Source organism: Embiotoca jacksoni, unplaced genomic scaffold, assembly GCF_022577435.1.
Source record: "Embiotoca jacksoni isolate LCO1_2020_lvr unplaced genomic scaffold, fEmbJac1.0.p SCAF_12, whole genome shotgun sequence".
NCBI classification, from domain to species: Eukaryota; Metazoa; Chordata; class Actinopteri; family Embiotocidae; genus Embiotoca; species Embiotoca jacksoni.
In genome coordinates, this window is record NW_027185252.1 from 66,780 (window position 1) to 85,000 (window position 18,221).

At 42.1% G+C, this 18,221-nt stretch overlaps 1 protein-coding gene across 3 annotated transcripts in view; it reads right to left on the reverse strand.

Annotated features, from left to right (window-relative positions):
* The window catches only part of epas1b (endothelial PAS domain protein 1b), a 40,597-nt gene that overhangs the window by 10,634 nt on the left and 11,742 nt on the right, over positions 1-18,221 (reverse strand). For all 3 annotated transcript variants that reach the window (XM_069144137.1, XM_069144135.1, XM_069144134.1), the window contains exons 2-7: positions 11,596-11,786; positions 8,486-8,625; positions 6,970-7,057; positions 5,143-5,261; positions 4,578-4,780; positions 1,027-1,133 (exon numbers count right to left, since the gene is read on the reverse strand). In XM_069144137.1, coding sequence (XP_069000238.1) covers positions 1,027-1,133; positions 4,578-4,780; positions 5,143-5,261; positions 6,970-7,057; positions 8,486-8,625; positions 11,596-11,786 — 848 coding nt within the window. The remainder of the gene's footprint in view (positions 1-1,026; positions 1,134-4,577; positions 4,781-5,142; positions 5,262-6,969; positions 7,058-8,485; positions 8,626-11,595; positions 11,787-18,221) is intronic.

The window sequence follows — 18,221 nt, forward strand, 5'->3', positions numbered from 1 at the left end:
GACCGGTCCAAGTGTACATAAGGCCACTGACTCTGTGTGTGTGTGTGTGTGTGTGTGTGTGTGTGTGTGTGTGTGTGTGTGGCGGAAGCTTCGGACGGCGTTAGCATGTGCTGATCGACATGCTGGTCACGTTGGCCATGAGAGCAGTTCGTCTGTCTGTCTGTCCGTGTGTGTGTGTGTGTGTGTGTGTGTGTGTGTGTGTGTGTGTGTGTCACACAGATAGATAGAGAGGCCTTTATCTCAACAAATTTCAGCCAACTAAGGACTGCAGACGCAGATGACTAAAACCAGAGAAGGAAATCATCACTGAACGTTGTTTGTGTGCGCACACGCACACACACACACACACACACACACACACACACGTATATTAAGAGTACACACACACACACACACACACACGTATATTAAGACACACACACACACACACACACACACACACACACACACACACACACACACACACACATTCATCCATTATGTTGCAGAGGCTGTTTTAAGGAACTAAATTACCACTTCTCTTCTTCTACTGTCACTGCTGTTTATATCTTCTAACGATACACTACTGTCAGTGGAGAGAATAGCCATGACACACACACACACACACACACACACACACACACACACACACACACACACACACACACACACACACACACACAAAGTGTCATTAGGTTGTAATAGAGGCCACCTGGTCCTCTTGTGTTTCTGTTTGTGGCAGCAGATGTGCAAACCTCATCAGACCACCGGCGGCTACACTAAATTTGATCAAAAAAGCATCTTAATACCAGACGAGTGCGCCGCACACACAATTACACACAAAGAAACACACACACGGTACATGTATACAAAAGGTGTACTACAGCATGTATACATGGAAACTAAAAATAATGACAGAAAAAAATGAGAAAGAACCTGATATCTGAACTCTAACTAATAATAATAATAATAATAATAATAATAATAATAATAATAATCAGCTAGTTGGCTAATATTAGCCTCTGAGTGTGTAGTTAGTGTACTTACAGTTGTGGTGACTCTTGGTGACGTTGTCTGCGTCCAGGGCGTGATAGAAGTCGTACACCGAGCGGCCCAGCAGATCGTCAGGGGTGTAACCCATCAACTCTGTCACCCTGCAACACACACACACACACACACACACACACACACACACACACACACACACACACACACACACACACACACACACACACACACACACACACACACATTTCATCTTATTAACTTTTCTGTAATTCCCTTCTTGTGTGCAATAACTCAGAAGACAAGTCTCGCCTCCCGTTCCTGAACTTTGTGAAACTTCAGACGGCATCACGGCCGGTTTTTGGAGATCAAACCGAGTCGTCCAAAACTAAGAATTGTTCACATTCTCGCTCTCTGCGAACTCCCCGAGCTTCTGGGAACAGCTAATCTCCCTCGTCACGAGTTCACTTTGTTAATGAGGATTTTGAGTTTAAAAAAAAAAGAAAAGAAATGCCCCCTTTTATTTCTCTCCAGCTCTCTTTACAGAAAAAGCTTCAATATGCAGATTAAATTACAGGATTAAAGTGATCTGACCACCAAAAGTTAAAGTTAAAGTTGCGTGAATACAGACTTAAGTTTGGTGACTGAAACCATCAGTTAGTGAGTTCACGGAGCAGGAGAGAACAGAATCAGACGTCGAACAGGAAGTGACCCCGAACGCACCGATTAGTCCCGATGAAGGAGGCCGGTGTGGGTAAACTGGGACAAAGAACGTACACAGATTCATCTCGATTAACCCAAATTAAAGCGACTGGAATGAGATTTTATTTCGACTCGACCCGCCATCAAAATCTTTCAATCTGGTGAGGTGACAGTTTCAGAACAGTTTCTGTTTCAGAGTTTGTTTAAGAAAACAACAACAACAACAACAACAACAACAACAACAACAACGACACCGTAATGAACTTCTGCACTAAAGTTTGATGAAAAGTCTGTTTTGTTACACGATTAATGACAAATCCGTCCAATATTAATCAAAACGTACATTTCTAACTTTAAACCAGGACTTCTCCGACAGTAAGAACCCGTTTCACTTTTCACCACAAAGATCGTTTGAAAACATGCAAAAATTTAGCTTTCTGTCCAAATGTGCCCAAATATTTGCTGCCTAAACCAGAGAGCAGTTTCTAATGAGTATAAAGTTCCTACTCCACATTGTTCTCAAAGTTATGACGCACACATAACGAGCGCATTCAGTAACTATGATTGATTACATTAGTGACACCCTGCAGCTCTTTCTGCCCGTCAGACAAACACGAAGGCCTGAAAGGTCCCAGTTTCTCTCCATCGTCCGACACCGAGCTTGATTAAACATTCCCGGATCGGGATTCCCAGAATTTCTGTGGAAAACGTGACGATGCGTTCGTGAGATAACGAGCCGGAGGAGGAAGATTAACGGTCCGCGGACGATGTTTTGTGTGGATTTATTGTGAGAGAGAAAGAGCGAGAGGTCTGCTGATGCAGATTACATAACGCTGACAGCTGCAGGCCTCGGAGAGCAGAAAGAGAGGGAGGGAGGGGGAGGAGAGGGGGAGGAGGAGGGAGGGGGAGGAGGAGAGAGGGGGAGGAGGAGAGACGAGTCCTAAAGGGAAGAGGACCAATAGCCAATGAAAAAGAAGAGAGACCAAAGGACAAGTTCAGTTGAAGGACGGGAACACAGCAAAAGTAGAGAAGTAATGAAAAAGGAAATAAAACTAAATTTAAAAAAAAAAGCATCAAATTATAATAATGAAGACGATGATTTCTTTTATTTCCTCGTTGTGTCGTTTTCACCGTTTACTTCACATCAGATTTAACAAACAGACACAAATCCAACAAGCGTGGATCCGTTGGATCCGGACTGATCCGGACTGATCGACTGATCCGGACTGATCGACTGATCCGGACTGATCCGGACTGATCGACTGATCCGGACTGATCCGGACTGATCGACTGATCCGGACTGATCCGGACTGCAGCCGTCTCTGTCGGTCTTTTAGTCCGGATCGTCGTCTGAGGCTTCGTTCACACCTTCTTGGTTTCAACCAAACGGAAAAAGTCAGAAAGTCCGGAAGCAAAGAAGAATCTTAGTGTTTTGGACACTTTAGAAAGATCCCTTCGTATCTACCGTGAGGAGAAGGTCCTTCCCCACAGAGCACACGTGTTTCTACAGTAGCCCAGAAGGGACAAATCCAACACGGGATCTAAAGTACTTTCACCTTTTTCCTGCACCGCTCCTTTAACAGTGGCACGAATAAAATGACTTAGAGTGAGTTTTGTGTGAATCTGAGTTTGGACTCCCTCCCTCTCCCCTCTTTGTCTCCCTTTCCTCGACCTCTCGCTTATTGCCGGACATGAGCCGAAGAAAACTTTCTGTCCCGTCTCTAATGAGTCTAAGTCCCCGCTGAGCCAGGAGGGCGAACCCACCTACAACAAACTCATTTGCGTAATTGGAGAGAAGATTTGGGCAGCGATTAAATTGCACCGAAAAAAGGCACAAAAAAAAAAAAAAAGGAAAAGAAAGGAAAAATGGGTCCTTGTTTGCAGCGCGGTGACGTCACAGCCGTGTTCAACCGGCGAGCGTTCGCTCTCCCTCCGAAAGAAACCTTTGTCCCGCATGAGCAGCTTGATAAGATTACAGGTCTGCGTGCGTGCGCTTGCGTAACGCCGACCCGGGACCGTGCGTGTTTTGTCATCACATCCTCGTGCCGGTTGCAAAGAAATAAACTAATCGGTTCTTCGGTTCCGCGACGAGCTGTTTTCGTGTGTAGCATCGGTTGCCGTGGTGACGGCACACTCGACATTGCATTGCAACAGGGGAACATCCCTGGAACCTCCCCCTCCCACCCGGTGACGCGGCGTCGGCCGTCATCTTGATTGACAGCTGTGAGACGTACGTGTGTGTGTGTGTGTGTGTGTGTGTGTGTGTGTGTGTGTGTGTGTGTAGGCCTGTCGGCACATTTCTCTGCGATACGTAACAACTCTTATTAAACTCGAGTGTTCGGTCTGTTGCTTACATTTGCCAAGTCAAACCGACTCAGTGAAGCACGCTGCAATCACTCAGAAAGGCCCCTTCGTGTGTGTGTGTGTGTGTGTGTGTGTGTGTGTGTGTGTGTGTGTGTGTGTGTGTGTGTGACCTTTGCAGGACTTTAAAGGTTGTTTTAACTGCCAGAACTCCACCATGAAGCAGCTGTTCTGTTGAACTCTACTGAGGTTCTTTAAGGGACGTGATTCCAGAAGTGCCTTTTTTTTTTTTTTTTTTCAAACTTTTAAAGGTGATTTTATTTCCATAAATAATTTTTTTTTTTTTTTTTTTTTTTCATCATTTATAAAAGGTGAGATAACTTTTTTCAGGACAAAATCTAAGGTTCTCTGAACGTCTAATGAGCATTTGTTGAGCTTGTTGACTTTTTACAGAGTAGATGATTAAAGAAGGAAATAAAAAGTTAAGCGATTAATAGTAATAAATAATAGTTTGTAAATAATAGTCTGATTTTTAAGGCCTCTAATATGACTCATGTGCATTTAAATGAGCTCGTATGATTCGCGCTTACTTATCGTCGCAGTAGGTGAACTTCATGTCCATGCTGTGTCGGCTCAGGAAGGTCTTGCTGTCCAGCGGCGCGTCCATGTTGGACGGGTGCGGGACCGGTTCGCACATCAGGACGGCGCAGGTGAGCGGAGGCTCTTTGAAGCCGCACATTACCCGCGGAGGGCAGCTGGTGTACATCTTCAGGTGGCCGGTGCAGTGCAGCACCTGGAAAGGTGCACGTTTTTCATGTTGCGTTTCATGTTTACTTTGTGTTTTTAACAAAATTGGATTTAAAGACAAATTTCAGGGACGAAGACAGATTTTTTTTTTTCTTTTTTTTTCTGTGACACAATGATGTCGACTTTGCTCCCTTTTCTTTAAATCGTCGTTTTCTTATGTGGGTTTATTGGATATTTTACCTCTCCGTGCATTCACAATTATTCAATTAAAGCAGTCTTTGCAGGAGAATTCGCTCAAAAATGAACCAAACTTATTGTCCGATGTGCGTCCAGCTGACGTCGATGTCTGTATGAGGACGAGTGCAGATGTTTGCAGATGTGTTGCTCAGCAGCTGCAGCAGATGTTACCTTCCAGCTGGCCGACTTGAGGTTGACGGTGCGTCCTCTGTTGGTCACCGTGCATTTCATCCTCATGAAGAAATCTCGCTCCGTGTTGAGCTCTTTGCCTTTTTTGCCGAAGCCGCTTCCTGGAAAAACACAGAAACAGCAGCAGGAATGGAAACACGTCAGTTATCAACATTTATGATCTGAACCGCAACTTTAAAAACAAGGCTTTCGGTTTGTTTGTTTTTTGCTTAAATTAAAACAGACATAAATGAAATATTTTTTCATTTAGACAATGCTTTATTACTTTCTTCTTTAATTACTATTATCAGCATCATTATCACTAGTCTCGGCCCTTTTCTCTGTTTATGTGTTATGACTACGAAACCATACGTTCTTTTATACTATTATTATTAATCATATTTATTTCAACCCATTTTCCACTACGATGCAGTTATTGCTAATTTGATTTTTGTATTTAGTTTTTTTTCCTCCCCTTACTTTAAGTTGTTACTGCTTGGTCTTGTTTGTTTAGTTATTTGTGAGTTACAAGTAAATTCAAAATAAAGTAAAATGAACCCATTTTTTTCAGGTCGTTTGAACACTTAAATTAAAGCATAAAAACTGCAAAAAAGAATAGAAGATCATAATTGGTATTATTATCGTCACTAACATTTGTAACTATGTTTTGCTTTCTTTTCTTTTGTGGCTGAGAGAAAGAAAAAGAAAGTCAGAGTTAAAGTTCCCCTTATCTGTTCCCCGTGTGACCGGGAAAACGTCCACAGAGGACGTGAAATTAGGCCGAGCTGTTACATCACGAGGCCGAAGTTCAAGCAGCCGCACAGCCAAGTGGTGAAGTGTGTCTTTTGTCAGTCTCCACCCTCACGAGTGTCTCTTTATCTTTATATAGTTACACTTGAGCACAATAAACAATAATAATAATAATAAATAAATAAAAAAAGATCTCTACAAGTCAAGAAAAAGTGTTTGTTCATATATTAGTGAGTGTGATTAATAAAATACGGAGTGTAGTTCTGTTTGTGCGTTTTGTGGCCACTGCTGATCGGAGTCATCAACCACAGCTCAGTGTGTGTGTGTGTGTGTGTGTGTGTGTGTGTGTGTGTGTGTGTGTGTGTAGAGTTGCAGGAAAGAGGATAAGAGCTGCAAGCAGCAGGAGGATGGGAGCACACACACACACACACACACACACACACACAGACACACTCACACAGACACAGACACACACACACACACACACACACACACACACACACACACACATGTAAAACTCCTCCACCGTATCTGTCTTTGGGTTCCTCTCCGGTTGACCTTTGACCCCGTGTCCTCCTGTTTGTTCTCAACACGTGCTCATCAGATATTGAGGATGACGTAACGGTCCTCTCGTACGTGTTTTTCTTGCCTGGTTTTCCGTCGACTAATTTCTGTGACACGAGCACCAACACGAGTGTCGACCGGCTCCGGGTGACGATTTAAAGGAGCTGCGGTCACGCGTCACAGCAACAGTACCAGAAATTTGTTTCAAATTCAATTAAGGGAAATCCCTTAGCGAGGTCACGACTTCAACTTTGCACTCAATATATCCCATAATCTGAAAGGCAGAATGGGATTTAAACGACTCAGCACATTTATGATTTTATGGTGTCGTCTGGTTGAGTTAGACTCGTTGAATGTCGAGAAATAACAAGACAGACGTGAACTTTTTTTAAGTTTTTTTTTAAGTTTTTGACTAAAGAGGAGAATGTGAAAGTTAAAAGGCAGATTTGTTTGTAAAGATCTTTGTTACGAGGTGATGAAGAAGAAACAGTGACGTGTGCGAGACGGCGTGCTGACCGGCCGTCTTCAGGCTGAGGTTCTCTCGGATCTCCTCGTGGTCACACGGGTGGGTGAAGTCAAAGATGCTCTGACCGGTGAGCTCCACCTGGAAAACACAACAAAACAAAAAACCTCTGGTGAACTACAACATACGTGTTTCTCTGCGTGTCGCACTCTGCATCACGGGGCTGCTTCGTGGCAACAACAACAACAACAACAACAACAACAACGGCTCTCGTTTGGGATAAACAGAAGAACTAGGTGCTGAGACGTGAGCAGGCAAACAAACACGAGAAAGTGTGTCACCTACACACACACACACACACACACACACACACACACACACACACACACACACACACACACACACACACACCAAACAAACAGAAAGTCCGTGGCTCCACCGTTTACAGTAAACTTCCCCTCCTCCATGATTTGCTTTTCATGTCGCTGCCAGACGGGTGGAAAAAAAAAAAAAAAGAAAGCCGATTGTGTTGAGAGTTGAATCTCGCTGTCTGCGCTGAACACACACCGCTGGCATGAGAGGTATTTCTCCCAAACACAACAGCCGCGTCCGACCGACGGTTTTTACATCCGCGTCTGCTCGGCTCGGCGTCTTTACATCAGAAAAATCTGTCCCAAGAGATTCTTTTTTTGTGATGAAGCGAAACCGACGTCGAGACATTTTAAATCCCGGGAGAGGAAAGAAAAGAGATGTTTGAAGGTGTTTTAATGAATGTTACGAGGAACGCTGCGGAAAAATAATAATAACAGACGCTGCTTTTAAATGCTCGAGGATGCTATTTATATCAGAATCAATCAAATCAAATCGGAAAAAAACTGTCTGATAAAAACATCCGAGGCGAAGAAAAACTGTTAAAACTAAATACTGGACATCATGAGATTAACAGGTTTTAAAAAGATCGGACTGTTTTACAATAAATCCTTCACACTTTACTGATATGGCACCAAATAAATAAATCAAATGTAAATACTGACAAAAACAACCTGAACACACCTCAAAACAGAAGAGAGTAAAAGACAGGTAGTTCAGATAATAAAAGATAAACAATAAAAGATGACACTCAAGCAATCAAAAGTCAGATTAATACAATAAAATATATCATTTTCAACAGTAAAATGTTGATAAAGCCAGAGGAAATAAAACATCATTAATAACGCTGTAATAAATAAGTGTAAATAAAACAATTATTAAACACTAAATAAGAGCAGACGGATGTTTTCAGTATTTAAATGTTTATTTCTGCTTTGAGGAAAAACTAGAAGAAAATAACAGCAGGCTCTTCGTGGTTCATAAGCAAATATTATTTGTCCGTACAATTTGTAATATGCTGATGATGTTTGGTGGATCTTAAAATATCCTTTTGTCTGATGTACATTCACCATGAAGACCATGAAAACGTATGTCTCTATGTTATATCTATCTATATATATATAGATCTATAGATCTATAGATCTATATATATATAGACGTGACGTTCTGCACGTATATCTTTTTTTTGTGGTCGCGTACCTGTGAGAGTCCCATGAACTTGTTGATGTTTTCGGACAGGAAGATCATGTCGCCGTCGGCCGTTACCACGGTGACGAAGCCCTCCAGAGACTTCAGGTAGAGGCCGTCCATCTGTCCGTCCTCGTCGCTGTCGCTGCCGCCTGGAGGAGGAAGAAGGAGAGAGACGGTTTAAAAACGTGAAAACGGACATCGGTGTGAGTGTGTGTGTGTGTGTGTGTGTGTGTGTGTGTGTGTGTGTGTGTGTGTGTGTGTGTGTGTGTGTGTGTGTGTGTGTGTGTGTGTGTGTGTGTGTGTATGTCAGGCTTGTTTTTCCTTCTTCAAGCTTTTGGCTCGGGGACAAAACAAACCGGTGGAGCTTCTTCCTCATGATCCTCGGCCCTTAACGAACAACGCCCCGAGCTGCAGAACGTCACGATGTCCACGCTGAAATATGTTCAGAGCATCCCGACATCTTCACACAAAAACCTCAAGCTGCTAATTGGTACAAAAAAACCTCCACTTCTAGCACTGACCGGGCTGCAGCTCAAGAGTGTGTGTTTCTGTGTGTGTGTGTCAACAAAGCCCAGTAGTTGATGGGAGGGTTGGGGGAGGGAGGATGGGGAAGCTTGTAATTCCTCCAGTGTGCTTCCCTGAGATAAGAGCCGCGGTTCTCAAGGCCCCCGGCGAGGCCCGGGTCTCCAGTTTGGAATCGGGCCCAGATCGCGTCGGACCACCAGGGAGGGAACCTGGAGCTTTCTCATGGACCCCCGGGAGCTGAAGGGGGGACTCGCAAGATGGGAGGGAGGAGAGGGGCGGGGGGGGTGTCTCCAAACTCCGTTACATATTTCATATGTACGCAGTTGGAGAGAGAGTCTCGAGACGATAGAGGACGCGTGGTTGCATCGTAACCTCGGTTCTCCGAGTGGACAGACGATAGAGGACGCGTGGTTGCATCGTAACCTCGGTTCTCCGAGTGGACAGACGATAGAGGACGCGTGGTTGCATCGTAACCTCGGTTCTCCGAGTGAACAGACTCTCTCCAACTGTGTACATATGAAATGCGAAGCGGAGTGGAGAGAGAGTCTCGAGATGATAGAAAATAAATGAGGTCTTTATTCTAATAATATTTGATGTTTGTTTCCCAGAATGTTAATTTCTCCATCCCAAACACATTTTGCTAATAACTCCCTGCTTTTTAAAATATTTGTTTTAATCCAGGTCAAACTTCAGAGGAAACTATAGACCAGTCACGTCTTGACTCTGACTCCTAATCTGTACATCAAAGTTCTTCAGCCTCTAATGAGCTTATGTTGCATAACCGAGGTGTTCCCTTCTCTACAGCAGCTCGCATATGTGCTGCTGCAAGTACAGCCTGTGTGTGTGTGTGTGTGTGTGTGTGTGTGTGTGTGTGTGTGTGTGTGTGTGTGTGTGTGTGTGTGTGTGTGTGTGTGGCGCCAAGGCGGTCGGGTGTTATGGCTGGCGGTGGTGATGCCAGCAGCGGCCCAACGATGGGCAGAGCTGGTTGCTTCCTCTCCAATCTGTCGCTCCATCACGGGACAATCAAAGCGGCTCGATAAAATAATCTGCAACTGCATCTCCCCTCCCCCCTTCCCCCTCCACCCCCACCCCTCCATCCCCTCCACCTCCCTCACCCACCGCTTCACTGCCCTCATTACCTCCACCGCTGTCCTCATGTACTCTGTCCTCATGTACTCTCTCCTCCTCCTCCTCCTCCTCCTCCTCCTCCCTGTCCGGGAATTTCAGGACATGTTAATGAATTTAAAGGTGCAGGTCACGCAAAATTGTGTTTGTGTGGCGACAAGATGTTTAACAGGAAGATACATCTCCAGATCTTGGAATGTGAAACTGAAGCTTTTTCCATATCGAGATGCAGTTGTTGTGTTTTTGTTGTTGATGTTGTTGTTTGTGATCTAATCCTGTGACCTGACAGAAATGAACTTAATTAATGTGTTTACCAGTGAAGATTTTACACTGGATACTTTAAACAAAATGCATTTTTGTTGTAACGTGTTTTTCACAATTAAACAAAAATTTGCTGATTACATATTCTTTCAAATCGTATTTAAAAAGAAGCATTTTAACTTATCAGGAGGTAACGTTTATTAACATTAATATCATTTCAGTGCTTTATATTTGTTATTTACTTTTATTTCTTATTGAGCTTTAGAAATATTAATTTCCTCATCTGTGATTATTTTAGATTTTCTCCGTCTAACTGTGAAACTGTTCAAGCTGCTGTATAAATAAAAAAAATAAAAAAGATGAAATTCCTGATTAATGATGAATCAGAAGAAATAGGAAGCCGTGGTTGTTTAAGGAAGCTGTGGTTGTATGTATCAGTGTTTCCGCTCCGAACAATGTAGAACAGCCAATAAAAAAATAAAAAATAATAATAAATTAAAAGTTATATAAAGAAAAGATTAATGGCAGATTAAAATGTCAAGATTGACAGCTAAAGATACGATCTTGTATGAATTGAAATACTTTCCTGTTCATGTTGTTATGAATGGTTTTGAGCTCAGTTATTGTTCACCAGTTTTTAAAATATAAATCACAGGAAAGCACGTATGAAATTACACAACAGGTATTCAGTTTTTCTCTACAGTCATTAAATAATTTACTTAAATAATAATAATATCAGAAATGTTCCTGATTGCTGCTTTAACTTTAGATTTGATTTCATTATTATTATTTAGATTTACTTTTGAAGAACAATCCGGATGTTTACAGGCCTTCGAGGGTTAACGCCTCACTTCCTCCTCTCCCGTGGAGCACAATCTGTTTTGCAGCTCTGTTCAGGTAAAGTTCTTGTTTATTTGTTCCGTATTTGTACGAGCCGTGTTGTTCTCCGCTGACGTCGTTCAAACTTTTCATGTTCTCTGACCTCATTTCCAATCAGCGACGCAGCGCAGGAATCCCAGAACAATCGGTCTGCGTCTTCTAATTTTAACTACGACGAGGAGAAGAAATGCTTTCCTACTTTACTGGAGAATTAGACACAAAGACCAATCAGAGAACGCGCAGGAGAAAGGGGGCGTGGCTTGTGTGTGTGTGTGTGTGTGTGTGTGTGTGTGTGTGTGTGTGTGTGTGTGTGTGTGTGTGTGTCGTACTGGTGGCGAGCAGCTTGCGTGTGCGCAGGAAGCTGATGGCCAGCCTCATGATGGAGGCCTTGTCCAGGTGTGAGCTGACGGTGTGCGGCAGCGGCAGCTGGTGGGCGAGCTCGTAGAAGACCTCCGTCTCTTTGCTGCGCCGGCAGCGCGCCGCGTCCCGCGACTTCTCCTTCCGCCGCTCCGAGCTGCTCCTGCAACACAAACAAAACGCGGTCACACCGGCACTTTGTGCTTCACGCTCTTAAAGTTTTGTGCAGAGATGAATCTCCTCAGATTGACCTACGTTCGGTTCTTTCACACGTTATTTGTTTGGAATAAACGGACTTTAAACTCCCGCCGTGAATCCACTCACTGTTTGAGGATCTTTTTTATTTTCCCGGCAGACTGAAGGAACCTCGTCACGTAAATGCTCATGTGACCTTTCACCGTTTCACATTTCGTTTCACGGCTCCGTCACAACTTTAAAACACAAAACGTCCTTCAGTGGAAACACAGCGAAGAGGTTTGTTCTCCTGCAGCCTGCGACTCCCCTTCACACGGGTTCATTACCACGTCGAGACATATTCAACCTACACATCCAAAATAAAGCTTTTCAAGTTGAGTGAACTTTTTCAGTGATGTCATCGTTGGTTTGTGAACGTTATGAATCCTCCAGTTCAGATTCTGTCCGTCACCATCTTTGCTAGTTCGGAGCAGTTTGCAGCAGGAAGTGACCATATTTGGACGAGCTGGGGGAGGAGCCAGCGGTGGAGCTGAGCGATCTGATTGGAAACCTGACGATACTACGTCCCGCCCACCGATAGCTGTAACCTGACTGCACCACAGGCCTGTCAATCAAACAGACACGCCCCCCCCAAAAACAGGTCTTCTTGAATCTTCTTTTCTAATGAATGAGGGATTATTTTCAGATGGACCTCCAGAAAACTAATAAGAAGGAGTGACTTTAGCTAACAACACCGAGATAACTGATGGACACATTTTATTCACTTTGGATTTGATGAGAGAAGTTGAATGGGAGTCTATGGAGCCGGAGGCTTTTTGGAGCCGACCTCTAGTGGCACTCGCTGGTATTGCAGCTGAAGACACTTCTGGATCAGAACCATTTTACAGACCTGAAGCTACGAACTCTTTTATATCCATCAGTGATCAAACAACAGAAACAGCTGTCAGTGTGCCGATAACAACGTTCAACCTGACGTCGCAGGTGTTTTCGTCTTTAGGTCAAACTGACTGAAGTCTTTGACTCATGCTGCTTCTGATCTTTTCTCCGGGATCTCCCCGTCTGAGCTGCAGCAGGAAGTCAGTGCAGGTCGCCGTGTGCGATGATCAGTTTAAAAAAAAAAAAGATGTAAACAACTGTTCCAGTGTGATGGAAAGAAAAATAAGGTAAACATCAGAGAGTAAAGACAGAAACAGAGAAGCAGAGATGTATAGAGAGGTAAGATATGAACGTGAATGGCTTCCTGTGTGAAGAGTTTCCATCTCACACACACACACACACACACACACACACACACACACACACACACACACACACACACACACACACACACACACACACACACATTTGTACTATTGTACTTCTGACTCATTATTAAACCTTTGACCTACTTCTATCATTTCGATGACAAATACAAGAACTTGATTAAAATTAACATACGAGTTAAGTGCTATTAAAAAAAAACTTGCTTAACATGAAAATACAACATACATTTTTAAAAACAATACTACAGGTTATCCCAGGAAATATCCAGTCAGGTGTTCATCTGAATTTCCTCATTTATTACTGGAACATCGTCCTAAACACATAAAGACTGAAGCTGCTTTACTTCCTGGTGGATTTAAATGTTAAACTCTGGAAAATCTCATTACTTCTTTAATATAGTGGATTACAACTAGAAAATAAGTGTAATCGTGATTTTATCGACAGTAAAACCTGAAAAGGAAAACACCGACTGATGCTTTTAAACATTTAAACTCAGAACAAACTCAAACAACAGCCCTAAACCACAATAAAATTAAACTATTTAAATTAGGTATTTTAAGTTTTTCCAAAATGAACTCACAGATGCATTTTTTTTTTCACTCTGAAAACCATAAAAAAAATAAATTTTCTTCAACTTCTGAACAGAAAAATGATCCAAATCTAAATAATAGTCCTCATTCAGCTGATTAAACCTGCAGATCAGAAGTGAATCTGAACTTTGGAAAGTCGACAAACGCTCGTAAAAGGTTTTTAATGCGAGTTTTAAAAAATAAACTTTAAAAGTGGGCCGCGGCTTTTAAGACGAGGAAGCAGGTGATTATTTTTAATTTCCTCTGGTTAACGCAGACGAAGCTTTTGGAGCAACAATGACGTCACAGAATGAAAATATTTAGTCCAACAATCAAACAGAAATCTGCTTTCCCACCGTTCAGTCTATCAAAAATACTTTCTACAAACACACGAGGCGGCCAGATAACGTCAGCCAGCAGAACTCTGGGTAATCTTCCAGGAATATGTTTTTTATTTTTTATTTTCTGGCTCTGAAGTGAAATAAGTCGGATTTTAAAGCTGAAGACGGTCCAGAGGTTCAGTCTGTGATCCAACATCCATATTAGGACATCACACACCGGGAGTTTGTCTTTCTGAGCGCTCACATTCATATTGAAACACATATTTAGTGTCCGACCAGCGAGCGTCTGCTGAAGAAGCCAGAAAAAGTGTTCAGGTTTAAGTTGAAAGGCTGCAAAGAAATCTGCAGCCGGATGAAAAACGACACAAGCAGCACGCTGAAGGACGAGAGCGAAGGTTCATCGAACATCACGAACACGATGTGACGGAGTCGTCAAGTTCACTTCAGCATTTACAGACAAACGAGGAGATTTAAATGTGTGAACTGTCTGCAGCTTAAACCAAAATGCACAATTAAAGTATTTTCACTAAAACTGTCTGTGGGCTCATCTCTCATCTCTTAATTGTGCATTTGATTTATTTTCTATATTTTTAAATGTTCCTTTGAATGTGAAACACTGCATGTTATTTTCTTGCTGTAAAAGACTTTGCGCTGCATTTCTTGTATAAAGTTTATACATTCGCTGTTAAATAAATGCATGAATAAGTGACTTCCGGCTGCTTCTGGGATTTGATGCAAGTGAAGTGACGTGACACCCGTATTTATGTTTATTCTAGTTGTAGTTCATAAAATAATTGTGATTTAGACTTTCGTTTGTTTTGATTTAGGATTAATACACTTTGTGCATCATTCTGGGTTTGCACACGTTTCATGCAAACTGACGAATGCAGGAAAACTCTTCCCGTCATTCAGGAGGAAACTTTGGATTCTTAAACAGGAATTTTGCACGATCAACAAAAAGCAATAAAACTTGAAACCACCCTGCATTTGTCGAGATATAAATTTCTCAGCCGTGGAAATTAGTTAAAGTTGTGCAATACTAGTAAAATGAATCATCAGCAACAAGACAGACATTTCTTTTTTTTTTCTTTTTTTTTACTTTTCAGTCTTCAGAAGTGAAGAAAATGAAACTTTGTGGACGTGTAGCACACGGTGACAGAAACACGAGGAGGTGCGGCCTTCGGTGAACTTTAGATCGCCTCCCTCCGTGGTGAACACGCAGCTTTTATCAAACCTGATTACATCCGTGCAGATCTGCAACAAGCGGGGCCAGAAAAATAAATAAAAAAAAAAAACATGTAAGAGTGCACAAACAGAGGAACAAACAGTAAAAAGTAAATAAGATCTGATCACAAACAGAAACGTGGAGCCTCGGTGTAAAAGGTCTTCAAAAAAAAAAAAAAGGGCCAAATTCAATAAACATGATGAAATACTGAACGACTAAACAAACAGAACGAGGACAAACTGTCAGAAACACTCGCGTCACTTTAACGTCTTGAATAACCGAGAGATTCTTCAACTTTTTACAATTTCTGTGCAACTAATGCTTCAATATTGAAAAATCACTCGTGTTTCGGAGCACGTCAGGTGTTTTTTATTTATCTTTTAGAGCTTCGAATGGACTGAAGATGATCACAGTCACTCTGAATGTCAGAGACGTCTGAAACATGAGACATTAAAACTATTTTCAATCAATCGGCCAGCAACAAAAGCACAAAGCAGTTTGCTGGATTGTTTCTGGAGTGTTTGGTCCCACGACACCTGGAATCACCTGAACGTCCTCAAGCAAGCGACACAAAATAATCTGGAATAAAAATATTAATTATTCATGTTACCGGGTGCAGGAACCTCATTGATGTTGTCCCCTATACAACGAGATTATTATTGAGTCTTTTTAACAAAAGAAAAACACTTTTACCAATAAAAATCATCCTAAAATGAAGAAGTTATTTTAGAAAATACTTTGATTTGCATTAGAAACAAGCTGAAATATTCAGCACATGACCACAAAACTCAAATATTATACGACTGAAATATCTTCATAATTAAAGGAAATGTTGCTGCGGCTGCTTGATGTGGAAACTTTACTAAACTTTAATAAGAATCTGTCAAATTTCATCCGCTTCACCTCCGACAACGTCTGAGTCAGCGGCTGAGATTTTAAATCATAGTTTCCCCTCCGGCCACAAAAAACACACAAACTACACAATCAGACAAAACAAACACACATTTGGCAGGAGAGGCCGAGTACAGAAGCCCCATTATCTTATCTCGTGGAGTGTGAGTGTGAGTGTGTGTGTGTGTGTGTGTGTGTGTGTGTGTGTGTGTGTGTGTGAGTGTGTGTGTGTCCATCAGTGTGTCTCTCTGCTCGTCTCCATGAGGCTTCAACTCATTAACCTCCGCTGACAATCAGCCTCATTACTGACCAACAGACACACCGCAGCAACTCCATCGAGTCAACCGGCTCCTGGATCAGTGTGTGTGTGTGTGTGTGTGTGTGTGTGTGTGTGTGTGCGTGTGTGTGTGCGTGTGTGTGTGTGTGTGTGTGTGTGTGCGTGTGTGTGTGAGGTTGCCACTCTTTGATTGTCTGGGTCCATTGTTGCTGCAGGTCCCAGCAGACTATTTCAGGATACGAAACAATGGGAGTCACAGCGCTTCACCAGGGCACCGAGCCTCGTGATGGACTCACTGACCCCGACCCTCCCGACCCCCCCACCCCCCCCACTCACACTCTCACACACACACACACACACACACACACACACACACACACACACTCACACACACACACACACACACCTGAGGTCAGAGCTGACTGACTGCATTCACTGAGGTCAAATTCAAACCTTTTCTCTCCTTCTTTCCTCCTTTTTTGTTTTTCATTTCCTTTTTAAACTCCTCTAAAAGCTCATTTGCAGATTTTTCCCTCGTGAACATTTCAAACTTGCTGCTGATTGGAGGAAACAAACGATGTTTAGACTATGTCACGTCCTTAATTGTTTGTTGTTTGGTAAAGTTACTAAATTAAACACTAATTTCAATATGGGAGAAAATGAATGGAAGAAAAAAAGTTAGCAACAGAAAGATCAACCACAACGCAGATGACAGAATATCTATATTTCAATAAAAAAAATGTGACGATGACTTCATGATGACTTGATAATTCAACTGTACATGAAATATTTTGGGGGATTTAACGGCCGATTGGACAAAATCAATTTTCTGAAAAGTTCTCTTTGTGTTTGTGAAGCCTGTGACATGAAGTCTTTTATAAGATTTAATGGTGGAATAAAAGGACAAGCAGAGTTTTTCTCCTCTTAGTGGGACATTTATATTCTTTAAACTGAACCTTCATTAAAAAACAATTTTACAGATTTACACACAAACTGTTTTTATCTGTTTGGATTCATCTAGTGAAAAAAAAAAAATGTAGAGACTGAACAACATTATTATTAACAGGCTGATAACGGTCCTTAAATAGATCAATATATGCAGCATATTAACTTATGAGACAGAGAAATCATTGCATTAGAAGGTATCATCAATATATCGATGAGAACAAAACCAGCTGAGACGTTCACTGACCGTTTGTTTTCTGACTCTCGTGTGTGTGTGTGTGTGTGTGTGTGTGTGTGTGTGTGTGTGTGTGTGTGTGTGTGAGAGACTCCCTGTGGTTTAGAGTGACGGCCTCACTTCTCTCACTTCTCTCACAGAATGCCAGCTATGTATTTTCTACCTGCTTCGCTCCGTCTGTTAGTTTTATTTCTCTCACCGTGTTTCTTCCTGTTTTTTATTTGTATTTTATTTCCGAGTCTCTGTCACCACGTCGTCCTCTTAAAGAAGCTACAAAAAAATATTGAACTCCGCCGGGTCAATAAAAACACTAGAACTAGAAATAAGTAAATAACCCATAAAGATTCACATCTGTGTTCACACGCTGGCTGAAATGCTTCAGATGATATTAAAGGACGAGTTCAAGAGTTTATTAACCGTCTTCAGGATTTAACTGCAGCACACGGCGGCTGTAAAACCACAGAAAAAGAAGAAGCTCGAGACCGTCACGCATCTCCGAGGTTGATGTAGATGTTTGAGAGTTTAAAGTTATTCTTTTTTTTTTTTTTTTTTTAGCCTGAACACAAATATTAAGGGACATTTTTAGTTTAAATCTCTTAAATGTGTTTGTTAAATAATGAAAAAGACATTTTCAATATCCTCAAACATCTTTGACAC